The sequence below is a fragment of the Balaenoptera physalus genome, assembly GCF_965194825.1.
Source record: "Balaenoptera physalus genome assembly, chromosome: 8".
Classification (NCBI taxonomy): Eukaryota; Metazoa; Chordata; class Mammalia; order Artiodactyla; family Balaenopteridae; genus Balaenoptera; species Balaenoptera physalus.
The window spans coordinates 62,126,116-62,139,760 of NC_138887.1; the positions used below are offsets into that span (position 1 = coordinate 62,126,116).

Genomic DNA, 13,645 nt, shown 5'->3' on the forward strand with positions numbered 1-13,645 from the left:
CCTCCAAAGTCTCATTGCCTTCCATGCCTGAAGTTTTGCCTCTTGCTGCCACTCTTTGCTCATGAGCTGTATCTCCTATGAAGCAAAAGAAAAAAATAAAACTTTAGCATACCACTGAGGCCAAACTGTCTACTATTTATCTGAAATATCTTTTGTATGTTTTACATTGTGGAAGCAATTACTATTTCCTTTGTTACAAAGTAAATAAGTTAATATTTAAGAACAGTAATTTTATAAAGGTCACAGAAATCATCCGTAAATACATAGGTGTACAATCTAAACCAGAAATGTATCCTGCTTTATATAGGTTTACTCTGGAAAAATCAAGTGAATTTATATTTTGTAAATCAAGTCATATTTCAAATAAACTAGGAAAACTTATAATTTGAAGATAAAGCAAATTATTTTCAAACATTAAAAGTCTTAAAAAAAATTCTTTATAATATGAATAACTGTCCTTCAAATTTGTTTTCTAATAAGGTTTACTCTTTATAAGCGTTTATTTGTGTCTCTGTGGATTTGCCTCAGAGTAGATATATATGTTTCCATGTAGTAATTAACCATATGTCAAACAATTTTTACAACAGGAAAGAACAATGAACAAATTCATAAATTAGCATTCAGTTAATAGTTTGATTCCTAAAGGTGGTGCCTGGGAGGGTTATATTATTTAAACAAAGTTGGTGACTAGGCTGCGTCTAAGGACATAGGACAGACAGAAATATAGTTAGGTAAGTACAGGCACAATTTAATGTATTCGTGTCCTATTATAACTTATTAACTAATAATCTGTGATTAACACATGGTAGGTAAAGAAACAATCAGCGTACTTCTTAAAAGCATAATGAGAGGTTAATTTAGTAATTTGTAAACTGCTCTTCCCATAAAATTAAGCCAGCTCAGTCAGGAATGTCTACAACAGGGAAGATTACAAAATTCATATATAATGACTTGGCTGACGCTAAAGGTTAGGAATTTGTTAACATAGGGAAGGTCACAGTCTTCACTGGAGGTAACAAAGTATGAAAGTCTGGGCTGGGCTTAACTTTTCCATAGTGAAACATAAAAGTTTAGTTTACCAACGGCTATAGTCAAGAAAGGGCCCTGTGAAAATTTTAAAGAATTAAATAAAATTCTGTTAAATTCTAAAACCATAAAGCAAGAATTAAGTTGGTAGTTTACTTACTTAAAAGATAAAGGAAATCCCCCAAATGTTTAAAATCCAAGCACATCATGCATATTCCAGCCTACAAGTTGTGTTCTCAGCTAAGTACGGCATTATTACTATTGGGCGGAACCCAGCCCATAGTAGGAGGCGTTCCATAAATACTAGCTGAGTAAATTAGTGAACTTCTATTTATAGTTTCTGGTCTATAAAACTGTGATAATACTAAATGGTATGTAATAAAAGCTTTATTTGAGCATACAGTTAGTGTTTTTCCTCTAAAACACATTTGTGAAACTTAAAAGGCAAATTTATTAATTACCATTATGATGTATTGTTATTAGTGATCTGTACTTAGAGCATAACTTGTTAGATTTTAAAAACAGTTAATGATTTTTTTAAAAGAATCATATTGAAACAAAAGCATTAGGAACTTTTAAATTACATCTATAGGATAATAGAGTTAATAGTTGTTAAGTGAAAAATTATGTCAACTTACGTTTATGACCCAGATGTCAAACAACAATTTTGATTGATTTTTTAAAGTTACTGTTTAAACTGACCATTTATTTGCACATCAGGAAGAGTCTTATTTTCAGAAATCCCCCTTGTCTTTAAAGTTAGGGAAAAGCTAGCCAACCCCCAGTTCACAGATGGCAAAACCAATGCACAAGTTGTTTAGTTTGCCTGGGTAAAGGCAATGAGACCACTGAGACCACAACAGCATGAGCAGCCAAGGTAATGCAAGTCTCTGTATATTGAAGTCAGGTGTGTTTAATAACTCACATGCCTGAGGTTTATACGGAAGTATGTGGCTTCCAATATGAAAGGTCATTTACTCAAGAAAGATTTTTTTTCACCTTTTAAAATGATTATTGGGCCATCCCCTAGCCATACAAACACTATTTGGCTGAAATCATTCAGCACAAAGTCTGTGCTTCTTTTGCCAGTTTCTGATTCCAAGGTGTGTATCTGTATCACACTTTCTCCATTTCTCCCTACTGCTTGAATAACCAGAAAGGTTATCAGCCAGTGTTCTTGACATCACACAACACATCTGCCTGGAAGCAACTGTACAATCACTATTTCCTGGAATGCCATATCTGGCGATGACTCAGGACAATAACTGATTACAAGGAAAAATGCCATCTGCGAGATGATTCTCTATAAACAAAGGCACAAAATGAAAACTACACAAACAACAAACAGAAAAGAACAGGTCACAGTGAAATATAACTTTTGAAGTTTTTTTCCTCCCACTGAAGAATTATTTGATCATGGTAAAAATTCAATTATTTTCTCTAACTTGTTATAACCCACATGAGAGTTAGATACTTCAACAATAAATAAAGATGCATGTGATGAACGTGAAATAAGGTACTTTAGTTTTCAGACATCACTTAATTCTAATTTATGTGCTGTATAGATTCAAAAATTTCATTTGCAAGTCAGCTGTTTAAAAGGAAGGACAAAAACAACAAAACAGATGCAAACTATTACATGTAGAATGAATAAACAACAAGATTCTACTGCATAGCATAGGGAACTATATCCAATCTCCTGGGACAAACTATAATGGAAAAGAATACAAAAAAAGAATGTCTGTATGTGTATAACTGAGTCACTTTGCTGTACAGCAGAGATTGGCACATTGTAAATCAACTATACTTCGATAAAAAAATGAAAAGAAACAATAAAAATGTTCACATTACTTACATTTCCTAATGTCTTGTTTATAACACCACAATTGATTCTCACTACGGCGCAGCAAGACATCCTCCCCATTTCCCTCCTCCCCCAGTTTATGGTGAGCCTGACGGCAGAGGTGCCCAGGGACTCGCCTGAAGTCTCCCAGGAAGAAGTCAGCCACAGTGGGAGCAGAGCCGAGTCTCCTGACATATCTGGGGGGGACTGTGTGGCCTGGTGGAAGGTTCCAATGGATGGTGGCTGAGGTGGGGAGAATCAAGCCCCTAAACTGGGGATCAGTGGGAAGAAGAGCCCAGGGCTCCGAAAGCTGGTCCAACCCCACGGGCCCCCCTAACACTTCTCTCTACTCCATTTTTCTTCCATAGGCCCCATGGGTTATCCGGTCTCTTCCCTTTCCGCTGATAATGCCAAATACTCCTGATCAGAACAAGCCTCTGTCCTTCCTTCTGGTCCTTCAAGGCACACACACGGTCCCCTTGATACTTTCCCGTAAGTTTGAAAGGCTGGAAACAGTTTTATAAGAGGCAAAATCCCTCTTATACTACAGCTATGCAATTTTCTTGGTTTAAAGTGTAGTTTTTATTTAGAGTGAGTAAACGAGAAAGGCCGTATATGCATACTAATGAAGCTCTTTTAGAATTTAAAGGACTGAAGTGAAATTCACCTGTATTTTAGATTAGTGGGGCTACATAGTAAACATTTTAGGCTTTGTGGGCCATATCGTCTCTGTTACAACTTCTCCACTCTATCATTGTAGCCAGGAGCAGCCATAGATAATATACAAACCAATGCATGCGGCTGTGTTCCAATAAAATTTTGTTTACAAAAACAAGTTGAGTCAGGCTGTAGTTTCCAGATCCCTGTTTTAGAGAATATATACACTCCACCTTTTCTAGGATAAAAAGCTGAATTATGGTACATAAGGAAATGAGAAAGGGACATCATTAGCATATGATCATGATCCCATTCTACTGGGTGAATCTGGTCGAGGGAGAGGAGAAAAGTGATGAAGAGTGAGCACCAGGTACAAGGGAAAGTGAAAAGAGCAGAAACCCTCAGTGATGGGAGGGGAACCCGAATGCCTGTTTGGATCACCCGGAGGAGATTTGTTTTGGGGAGGGGTGATGGGTGAGTAAGGGAGCACCTTCACTCCTTAGGCCTCCTTCAATGTGGAGGGAACTCTAGTAACATTCACCCCAGCCTCCGTCCACTCTCCAATCCCTGGATTGGTGATCTGGAAAGACTCAGCTGCACATGGTTCTCCCCTCCCCCTTCTCGTGGGGAGGACCAGAGGGAACTGGGCTCTGTCTGCTCTGACCCTCCACAGGGGCCTCCTCCCACTTGGGGAAGCCTGCCCCAGCCCAGAAGATCCTGTAACAGGATGGAGTTCAATCTAATTCTGGGGTTCAGATTAGGAAACCCATCTGCTCCTTGATGGAAGCCACATTCTTCAACACTAGCTTTATAGGCAATAAAGATGAGAATTTGGTCTCCATCTGTTTTTTGGTTTTTTTTTTTTTTTTTTTTACTAAATTGGCCAGATCTTATCTGGGTAAGAAGGGTGTTATTATTGGAATGCCCTAGAGTCCAACAAGACTGGGAATGGGCTGGTATGGACAGAATTGGAGCCTGCCTACATATGAAAAGCTGTGAATACAGAAATCTGTTTTCTTTCTTTTATTGGAGAGGAATTATCTAGAACTTCATATCTGAGAATGCAGTCTACAAAACACTAGTTTCAAGGGGTTTGCATGGAAAAAATATTTCTGTGGTCAAAAGTATGAGAAAAAGCTACAGAATGCATTCCCTTCCAACTGATTTCCAATGCACTGTAACATATTAAAGGCTCTGAGAAACTCTACAGTAAAGAAACTAAAAAAATTTTTTCCCAATGTTTTTGACTATAAAGCCACTTTATTCATTGGATACCTATTAAACATCTTGCAGAGTGACACACTATGGGAAATGCTGATAGAACATTTCTGAAGTTAAAACTGAATATGAAATATATTATTTTTACCAGACTTTTAAGAAGACCCTCAACATTGCCAAATGTGTTATTAAGCTCTTGAACATTCATTTTATACAATGTTAACTCACACTTATTTTCCTTTAGATGATTCTTTTCACAACTCCCTGTTAATTCATTTAATTGCATTTGGGGCAGACTTGCAGAATGGACTGCATTCTACTACATGATTCTGATTCCAGAATAGCTGATAATCTGCAGAGGAGAAAAGGATAGCCAGACACCTTGAAGACACAGGAGAAAGCTCCAGTGCTCAGAAATATCTCCCCCACAAATTCTACCAATTAGAGATTCATTAGGGTTAATGAGCTCCTCTTTTAAAATGCAAATACCCTCTGGGAGTGTTGGCTTATTAGTCATTCACCAAGTGAAGTAGTGGAAAGAACAGTGGAATGGCCCCTCCATTAACTCCTTTTCATTCTTCAGTCACACACTCATTATCCAAGGCGGCCTGGCACTGTGGCAAGAGAATGGCTTTGGAAACGATAGAACAAAACCCAAATCCTTTACCAAATCCATGACCTTGTGCAAGTTACTTAACTTCTCAGAGCCTCAATTTCCTCATCTGAAAAATGGGAATCATAATACATAATAAAGCTATTATACAGATTAAATGAGAAAACATGTTAAACACTAATTGCAGAGAAGAAGGGAGAGAAGCTGGGGCAAGACAAACATTTTGTCAGGTGTTGGTGTCAATTGCTGCTCTGCTGTTTTGAGTAGCAGTCGCCATGATCTTCAGCATAGCAGAGGTGAAAGAAGACGCCCTCTCCCGCTATCTCATTTAGTGCCCGTGGCAGTGTTGTGAGGTAGCCTTTGTTATATCCTTTTAAGAATGGCAGACCTGGTGTTGGAATCCAAGTCTGCCGACAATGCCAAATCATCACATGCTACCATGCAGCTTCCCATTACTCATCAAAACCTGAGTGAAGTTATCCAACTCAGTTTCACACGCTTTACATTTAAGTCTCCTCCAGTTCAGTTTCATTTTCCCTTCCACTTTTTCTAATACTGTGCACTTGCTTCCCGTTTTCCACTATAATGAAGAAAGGAGGGATAAAGAGAAAGCAAAAGTACTAATTGCTGAAGACATGCCCTGCCCAGGAGCCTGCTGCTGTCAGGCCAGGATTCTGAAGACAACTGTGACCCCACAAGAAAATAAGCCAAGAACAGGAACACCTAAGCCATAGAGGGAGGAGTGCAGTTAGCAAACAAATGGAGGAAAAGGTTCAAGCTGACTAGGAATGAAAGAAAAACAAATTAAAATGGCACCAAGAACATATTAAATTAGCATACAAAAATTATTACACCCAAATTCGTTAAGGATGCTTACAACTAACACACTGGCATCATTCTGATAACGAAGTGAATACTCAGTAAACATCTGTTGACTCATCTGTATGTGGGAGGGGGACAATGAGAAAGATAATTCTACACACACACTAAGGGCTCATAAAAAGTTGTTAAAACATGAAGAAAAATTAAAATTAGGGGTTCAGTAAAACAGGCAATGTATTTTATAAGACATCAGTGTGGATTTTAATTTTAACACGTATTTATATACAACTTTTAGGCATCATGTTAGATTTCAACATTATGGCTGCTATTAAAAATCATACAGCTAAAACTTTGCTTACTGCATTGAAAGCTTAGGGTCACACTGGATACTTAAAGGCACTGACTCACAGAAGTAAGAATACCAGCAAATCCAACTGAAGTCAGACTCACTGATCAGTCCTCCTGGCCTGCTCTTAATTAACTTGTCCTAGGATTCCACAGATTTCTTTAGTTCTGAGTCTTGTCACTTTGTAGCTATGAGTAAAAATTTTTCTGGAAGATTTTAAGCAATCTAAAAACATCAATTAAGTATTTAACACTATGTTAAACAGTTAAGCCCAGGCATTCTTTTAGGCTGGAAGACTAGAAACTCAAAAGGCCAAATTAACTTTGTACTTGTACATTTGTACAATATTGTATCACGCTGTACAAATATGCATTCAAAGGTTTTTTTGTTAATAGCTTTCTTAAATCAGAGTAAATTTACATACTGCAAGAGTACGTTGGGCTGATCATTCCTGACCCTGAATCCCAAAATGATGCTGAAAGAAAGCTCTACACAAAGGGCGGCTCTGAGCAGTCCTCGGACAGGTTCTATAGGCCCTGTTGCAAACAAACAGGACTGACACGAAAAGGATTTTCAGTGTGTATGGTTTGAAACATAAATCTGTAAATAGAAAAAAAAAAAAAAAAGGCTCACTCTACCAGTTTATCTGGTATCCTGAAACAAAGACTCAAATGTTCTGCCTGTTGTAGGTGAAGATGATGGCATTGATCAATCACCAATAATGCAACCTAGGCTGGAGATCACTGGCATCAAGTCACTCACACTCAAGAGTGTCCCGTCTCCTTTGCAACCAACAGAATAAACCTGTAGAATTACTTGTTGGTGTCAGGAGTCTGCTCAGTCAGTTTTCCACATAGAAAAATAAGTGACCCCATGAGAGCAAATGTGTGTTTCAACCTATAGCATCAGTTGGTCTAATCAGAGATATTAGGTAGGTAAGCTGTCAATCTCTTGAAACTGAGTTCTTAACATTGATCAAAGAGTTGTAGTGTAACAGAAAACTGCAAAGAAAATTTCTAGCAGAAACAATAAAAGCAGTACATGAAACATTACAATCAGCTTCACGTTGTTTCATTCATTCAACAAATATTTGTTAAATGCCTATTTATGTGCCATATTATTATGCTGGGCACCATGTGAACTATAGCAATACCATTCCTGCCCTTACAGCATTTACATCCTAGAGGGGATTTCAGCCAAGAAAATGGAAATCACAAAAACTGGTTGTAAAAATTAGCCAAAAACTGAAAATTATGGGAGTACCAAATCAACGAAGGAATAGAAATCTGAAAGAAGCACACTGTGGAAAAAGTGGCCAGATGTAACAAAAACAAGCTTCATATTAGGGCTTTTCTTCCCTCCAGGTCCTTTCATTAAAAATAAAGTATGTATCAGTCAGTTATCATTACTTTTAATGGAAGTCAAATATATAAACATGCTCTTGTATCACACAAAAGTTTGAAGAGAATATTTCTAAAAATACCAGTATTACTTGAAGAAAAGTTGATATTAAAAAAATGAATCACTTGCAAATCACAACTAGAAGCAAAGCCACATGTGGTGGATGTGATGAGGTGGCATGATGTGATTACCAGATGAAGACAACGAGTTTGCTTTCAAAATGCAAAAGAGGCTGGTTGGCTTTACTGAAGACGTCACACTTCTCATTTAGTTATACAATATAAGTGTGTGACATCACTGTCCTGAGGGTCACAATATGTCATATTTAAAATGCTTATATAAGACAAGAGATTTGGCCCCTTTAAGAACTCAGGTAAAACTAAACACCACAAGGTCTGAGGGAGAAAGTCCTAATCTGTTCGCTGGTCTACTAACTAGAAGCAGGTAAAGAGCAACAGTGAATCAGCAATTAGCCTCCTGAGGAGGAAGGACCCTGACTGGGCCTGGGTCAAAGTTGAGGATTGCGAACTCAGGCCTGGCCATCCTTTGTTATATTTATGGAACTTTTAGTTGGGCTATAATATACAGACAGAATGGAAAAGAAAGTGGATCATGGGCTAGCCTGGGAGGAATGTGCCTTAAGGGAAAGCAGGGGCTGAAAGTAGCAGAGAGCAGGACCTTCATATGCATCAGCAAGTAAATTATGAGACATCTCCTTGCCAGTGGGGCACTGCACCTCACATTTCAGTATGTGTAAAAATCACCTGAGGTGCAAATTCCTGCTTCTCACAGGAGACTCAGACTTGCGAAGTTTAGTGAAGGGCCTAAAAATTTAAATTTTTAGTGAGCATTCCAGGAGATCTAATGTAGTTGATTCACAAACAATACTTTGAGAAACACTGAGATAAGCTGACTGAGGTAAGCTTACATGGCTGACAGATTATCATCTGCCTAATTTTGGGAATGACTGTCCCCTCCCTCCTTTTCTCCTTCCCTCTCACATTGTTTAAATATTTAGAGAGTACATACATATCCCTGTGCTAAAGTTGGGGACCAATAAATTCCCAAAAGAACTGAAAGCAGGGTCTTGAAGAAATATTTGCACACCACGTTCATAGCGGCATCTTTCATAAGAGTCAAAATGCGGAAGCAACCCAAGTGTCCATCAACAGATGAGTGGATAAACAAAATGTGGTACATGAATACATACAATGGAGTATTATTCAGCCTTTCAAGGAAGGAAATTCTGACATAATGCTACAACATGGATAAACCTTGAAGGCACTGTGTCAAGTAAAATGTCAGTCACAAAAAGATACATACTGTATGATTACTTTACATGAATGCCTAGAATAGTCAAATTCATAGAGATAGAAAGTAGAATGGTGGTTGCCAGGGGCTGGAGGGAAGAGGAAGTGGAGAGCTGTTGTTTAATAGGTAGGTAGAGAGTTTGAGTTTTGCAATATCAGAGTTCTAGAGACTGACTTACAACATTGTGAATGTACTTAACAAAACTGAACTGTACATTTAAAAATGGTTAAGATGGTAAAACTTATGTGTATTTTACCATAATTAAATATAAAAATTTAAAAAATAAGATGTGCTATTCTCTATTTAGAGCAATAAAATGGTAGAAGTTAAAGGTAAGTCTACCGCTGGTCAATACTGTATTTTACAATTTATTTTAGTTTTGTTCTAATTAAGTGTTTACATACAGATGTTATAATTAGTATTTATTCCATATTTACGTTGTTATTTAAATACATATATATATTTAAAGAAAAAAGAAAAACCAAGTGAAGCAAAATGTGTGTTTTCTTTCTTTCTGCTACAGAATTCGTTATGGCCCAATAAAGGGCCTGGCTACAAGAAACAGTTTGAACACACTTTGGCCACTCTGTACTAGTACAATAATGTTGTTTCTGTCCATATGTATCTGCAAACTTATTTGTATATACATTACCAGGTAACAAGGTAACAACACAGTGGTAACAACACTGAATATCAACATGCTATACTTTTTAAAAAAAAATCTCAACTGCTGGTCATAAAAATTGAAATTTTTGAATAACTTGAATCAAGAAATCTAAAATATAAAGTACTAGATAAACAGATGAAGCACAATTATAGGTCATGCAAAACTTCAGTGCTAATATGCCTATGTTTTAAACATCTAATGCAAAACACCTAAACTTCCTCTTAGGAAGAGATATTTTTCAAGCCCCTTAAGCCTTGATGTCACTAGGATGGGGCAGGGAGGTGGCTGACGATGAAATCCAGGCTTTGGGTGGACGAGATCAATATCAACAAATAAATTCTAAGGTCCCCACTGCTGCCTTGAATTTTTTTCCCACAGGAGTCCCACGAAACCCGAGAAGTTAAGAGAAGGAAAAGAAGAGAGTAAGAGGGAAGGAGGCAGTGGACAAATCAGACTTGGAGAGCCCAACACTGGTAGATCCTAATCTAACAACGAGGGGACACTGACGTCAGGAGCTCCAAAATAGGTTGACAGCACAAAATCAGAAAGGTATAAGGGCAGAAACCCATTAAGAAGAAAGAAGTGCCCTGGTGAGAATGAGCAGGTGGCATGGCTAAAAAGTATGAAAATTTACTTGATGACAAGGTGAAAAGTGATGATGGCAAGAGCAAGGGTCACTCTTTGCCTGCAACACTCCTCAACCTAGACCTCAACCAGCTGATATGTACTCTTATCTTCACATCTCACTACCTCACGACCCAGTAGAACCCATGCCCCTTCACATGCTCCCATTTATTCTCATTCTCCAAAGCACTCCCCACATTCTCAGTCATTTAATTATTTGCACCTACTTGTTTAACAGTTGTTGTTTCCCACTAGACTGTCAGCTCCACCAGGACAATGACGTGTTTATGTGCCACAATATCCCCAGCACCTAGTACAGTAGCTGGCACCCAGTACGTACATGGTAGGCCCTTATGAAATAGCTACTGTTTGACTGACACATTACAGCAAATGTGGCCTTGTCATGAGGAGGGTGGCACACGGTTTCAGAAATACAAGTTTCTGATGAAACTATGGGATAAATAAAGGAAGCTAAAGAGGATGCACTATGATTGGTAAAAGGAAATAAGTTTATTAATAGCACTTAGAAGTGGGTGAAAGGTAGAGGCTGAACAAAAAGGCTTACGGAGACATCAATAATCACAGCTCTATTGTAAAGTTTGGACAGGATTTCTGTAGAAAAGAGATTTTACCAGGTTCTATGTAGCTACAGTGAGTTTGAGAAAACTGCATGAAATATAAGAGGTGGCTAAGCTTCCAAAGGAATTCTGATAAAGTATTTTTATGTATCTTATTGTATTTAATGCTATATTTTAAAGGTTACTACTGATACGTATTTGGCAAATTTTAAAATGCCTTCTTTAAAAAACATAGTACTGCATTAGAAATATGTACTAACATATTTGTGATGTTTTAAAAATCCCTCTAAAAATAGTTTTCATGTTCAAAAAAATCTGCACTTCTTTCAGTTTGTAAAGAAGAAATCATTAATTTCAAGCCTGGTTAAACAATAAAACCATTTGTCACTTTTAAGTTATGAAAACTGTATTATGTTTATGTACTTAAAACTTAAATTTCTAATTTTTTATCACAAAATTCTACAGTATTGCTGAGTTTCATGAATTCGATATTCTTGAAATTAGAATTTGTTTACTAAATCCCTATTATATACTTATATCTTCATGACAGTGATTTCAAATAAATTCAGTAGTCTTCTAGGGGCTGGCTCAGTGAAATTAGAATTCATCCGGACACGTGCCTAACTGCAACATGTAAAAACAAATTCCAATCTTCAATAACATTTTTTTAAGGCTTAAAGAACTATGATAGAATAGACATATGCAATCTATTAGAAGAACTTAATTCGGCTATTATGTCTTGATTTGATTCCAGTTTTTTCCTAATTATAAATTTTTTCCTCATTGATCTGTTTTTATCCTGTACCTAGAAAGAACACAAAATGTACACTTTTAAAATTTGACATTTAACCCCTGCCCACCTCCCTTTTCCCATCTCCTCTCCCCCTCTTGTTGATGGTGGTATCTGGTCTTAGATAGGTTGAAGGCACAGGGTTCCCTCCAAAAACCACTACTGGTACCACTGCAAAAACAAGGCAGCAACAAGACAATGTAGAGAGGTTGGCTTGCTTCCCTCTCTTCTAACTGCATGTTCAAAAATAAGCTTTTACTGATCTTAAACATCTGTCAGATGACTCATACATTGGTTTATTTTTTATATACATGTATACACACAATATTTCAAATTGAAAGCAACATCTCAATGGATCAAGACTATTAAGTGCTGTTGTCTATAACAGACGAGAAAATCTATAACTGTAAAAACGAAACATGCACATATTATTTAAAATGCACAGTGAAGAAAACCCATTGGTGTTGTGTTTTTCTTGTATGCCAGTAATTAAGCCACTACTGTTGGCACTGTTTGGTTTTCTATTTTAACACTGAAGGAGTGAAAGTATTTCCTATATTTATGAATTTACTATGAAAATCTTGGCAAAAAAAGAAAAAAAATGTCTGTCTAAAATGTGTGGGTGAAAACTGTTAATCAAGTGTGTTTCTACTTTTTTCCCCCCAAGTTGGACACCATCTGTAAACCCTAGCTTGCTTCAGGGGATTTCACTGTTATATAAAATCAGTAAAATTAAAATGGAGTAGTTGTATATATGCAACATTGTGTACAGAGGGGAGATATGGAATAGTACTAAACATTTTCATCTTCCTTTACCCTTTATCCCCTACCTAATATCTAGCCTACTTTTTTAAATTTCAAACTTCACTGCTCTCTGAACTGATAATTCCAATTTTCATATTGTTATTGGAAACCATATCTAATAAAGGTTTTAGTTATTCCCATGCACAGTATGGAGATTCTCGTTTGCTGAGGTTTTGTTTCAAGAAAATGTATTGGCATGTATTTGAGAACAAGTTTTATTGTCTCCTCTGTCATACAGTCCAAATTAATCTACGTTTATGGATTTTTGACTGAAATGAAAGACCTTAAGATTAAACTATATTTAATATTAAAAAAAAAAAAAGAAAAGACACACTATTAACCAAGCAGCTCTGTTATGTAAAGCTGTCTAAGAGTAGTTGCTTCATTCAAATCAACCTGTCTCAATCAAATTTATCCCCTTTCCCCACTAGCCACTTTGACCACCTCCAGACGTAATGAAGCAAACCTCCCTCCTGTGGCTATCATATTCCCCCTCTTCACCCTATAAAAAAGCACATCAACCCTAGTGACAGCAAGGCCCCCGAAACCAGAGCACAGGAGCAACAGACAGCGCATCTCAATCTAAGGAAAAAGCAAAACCTAGCTCTCCCCACCCAGCTTCTTGAGGGGGAAAATACTAAATGCTTACGTCTCTGTATGGTGTCAACTGATCTGTAGACCACGCATCTACCTACCCATCTCTTTGCAAAAGAAGTTGCGAAGAAAAGCATAAAAAGAATATAGTTTTTTGTTAAGCCTGATTTTAAGATTACAGCAAAGAGTGTGCTTAAGAAGTTGTTTCTCAGACTGGGAGACAGTATATAATAGTGGGATAAATAGCTGGGGGAACTTAGATTTAGGCCCTGAGTTCTCAAAACCGTAAATGGACCCATCCATATTCAAATATCAGTAGAAGACAAAAACATGATACTGTGGTCTGAATGT

The 13,645-nt window shown here is 37.2% G+C and overlaps 1 protein-coding gene across 3 annotated transcripts in view; it reads right to left on the bottom strand.

The window, feature by feature from the left end:
• Window positions 1-13,645, bottom strand: part of UMAD1 (UBAP1-MVB12-associated (UMA) domain containing 1) — a 240,728-nt gene that overhangs the window by 77,841 nt on the left and 149,242 nt on the right. For all 3 annotated transcript variants that reach the window (XM_082472172.1, XM_082472170.1, XM_082472171.1), the window contains one exon: window positions 2-75. In XM_082472172.1, the coding sequence (XP_082328298.1) occupies window positions 2-75 (74 nt within the window). The remainder of the gene's footprint in view (window position 1; window positions 76-13,645) is intronic.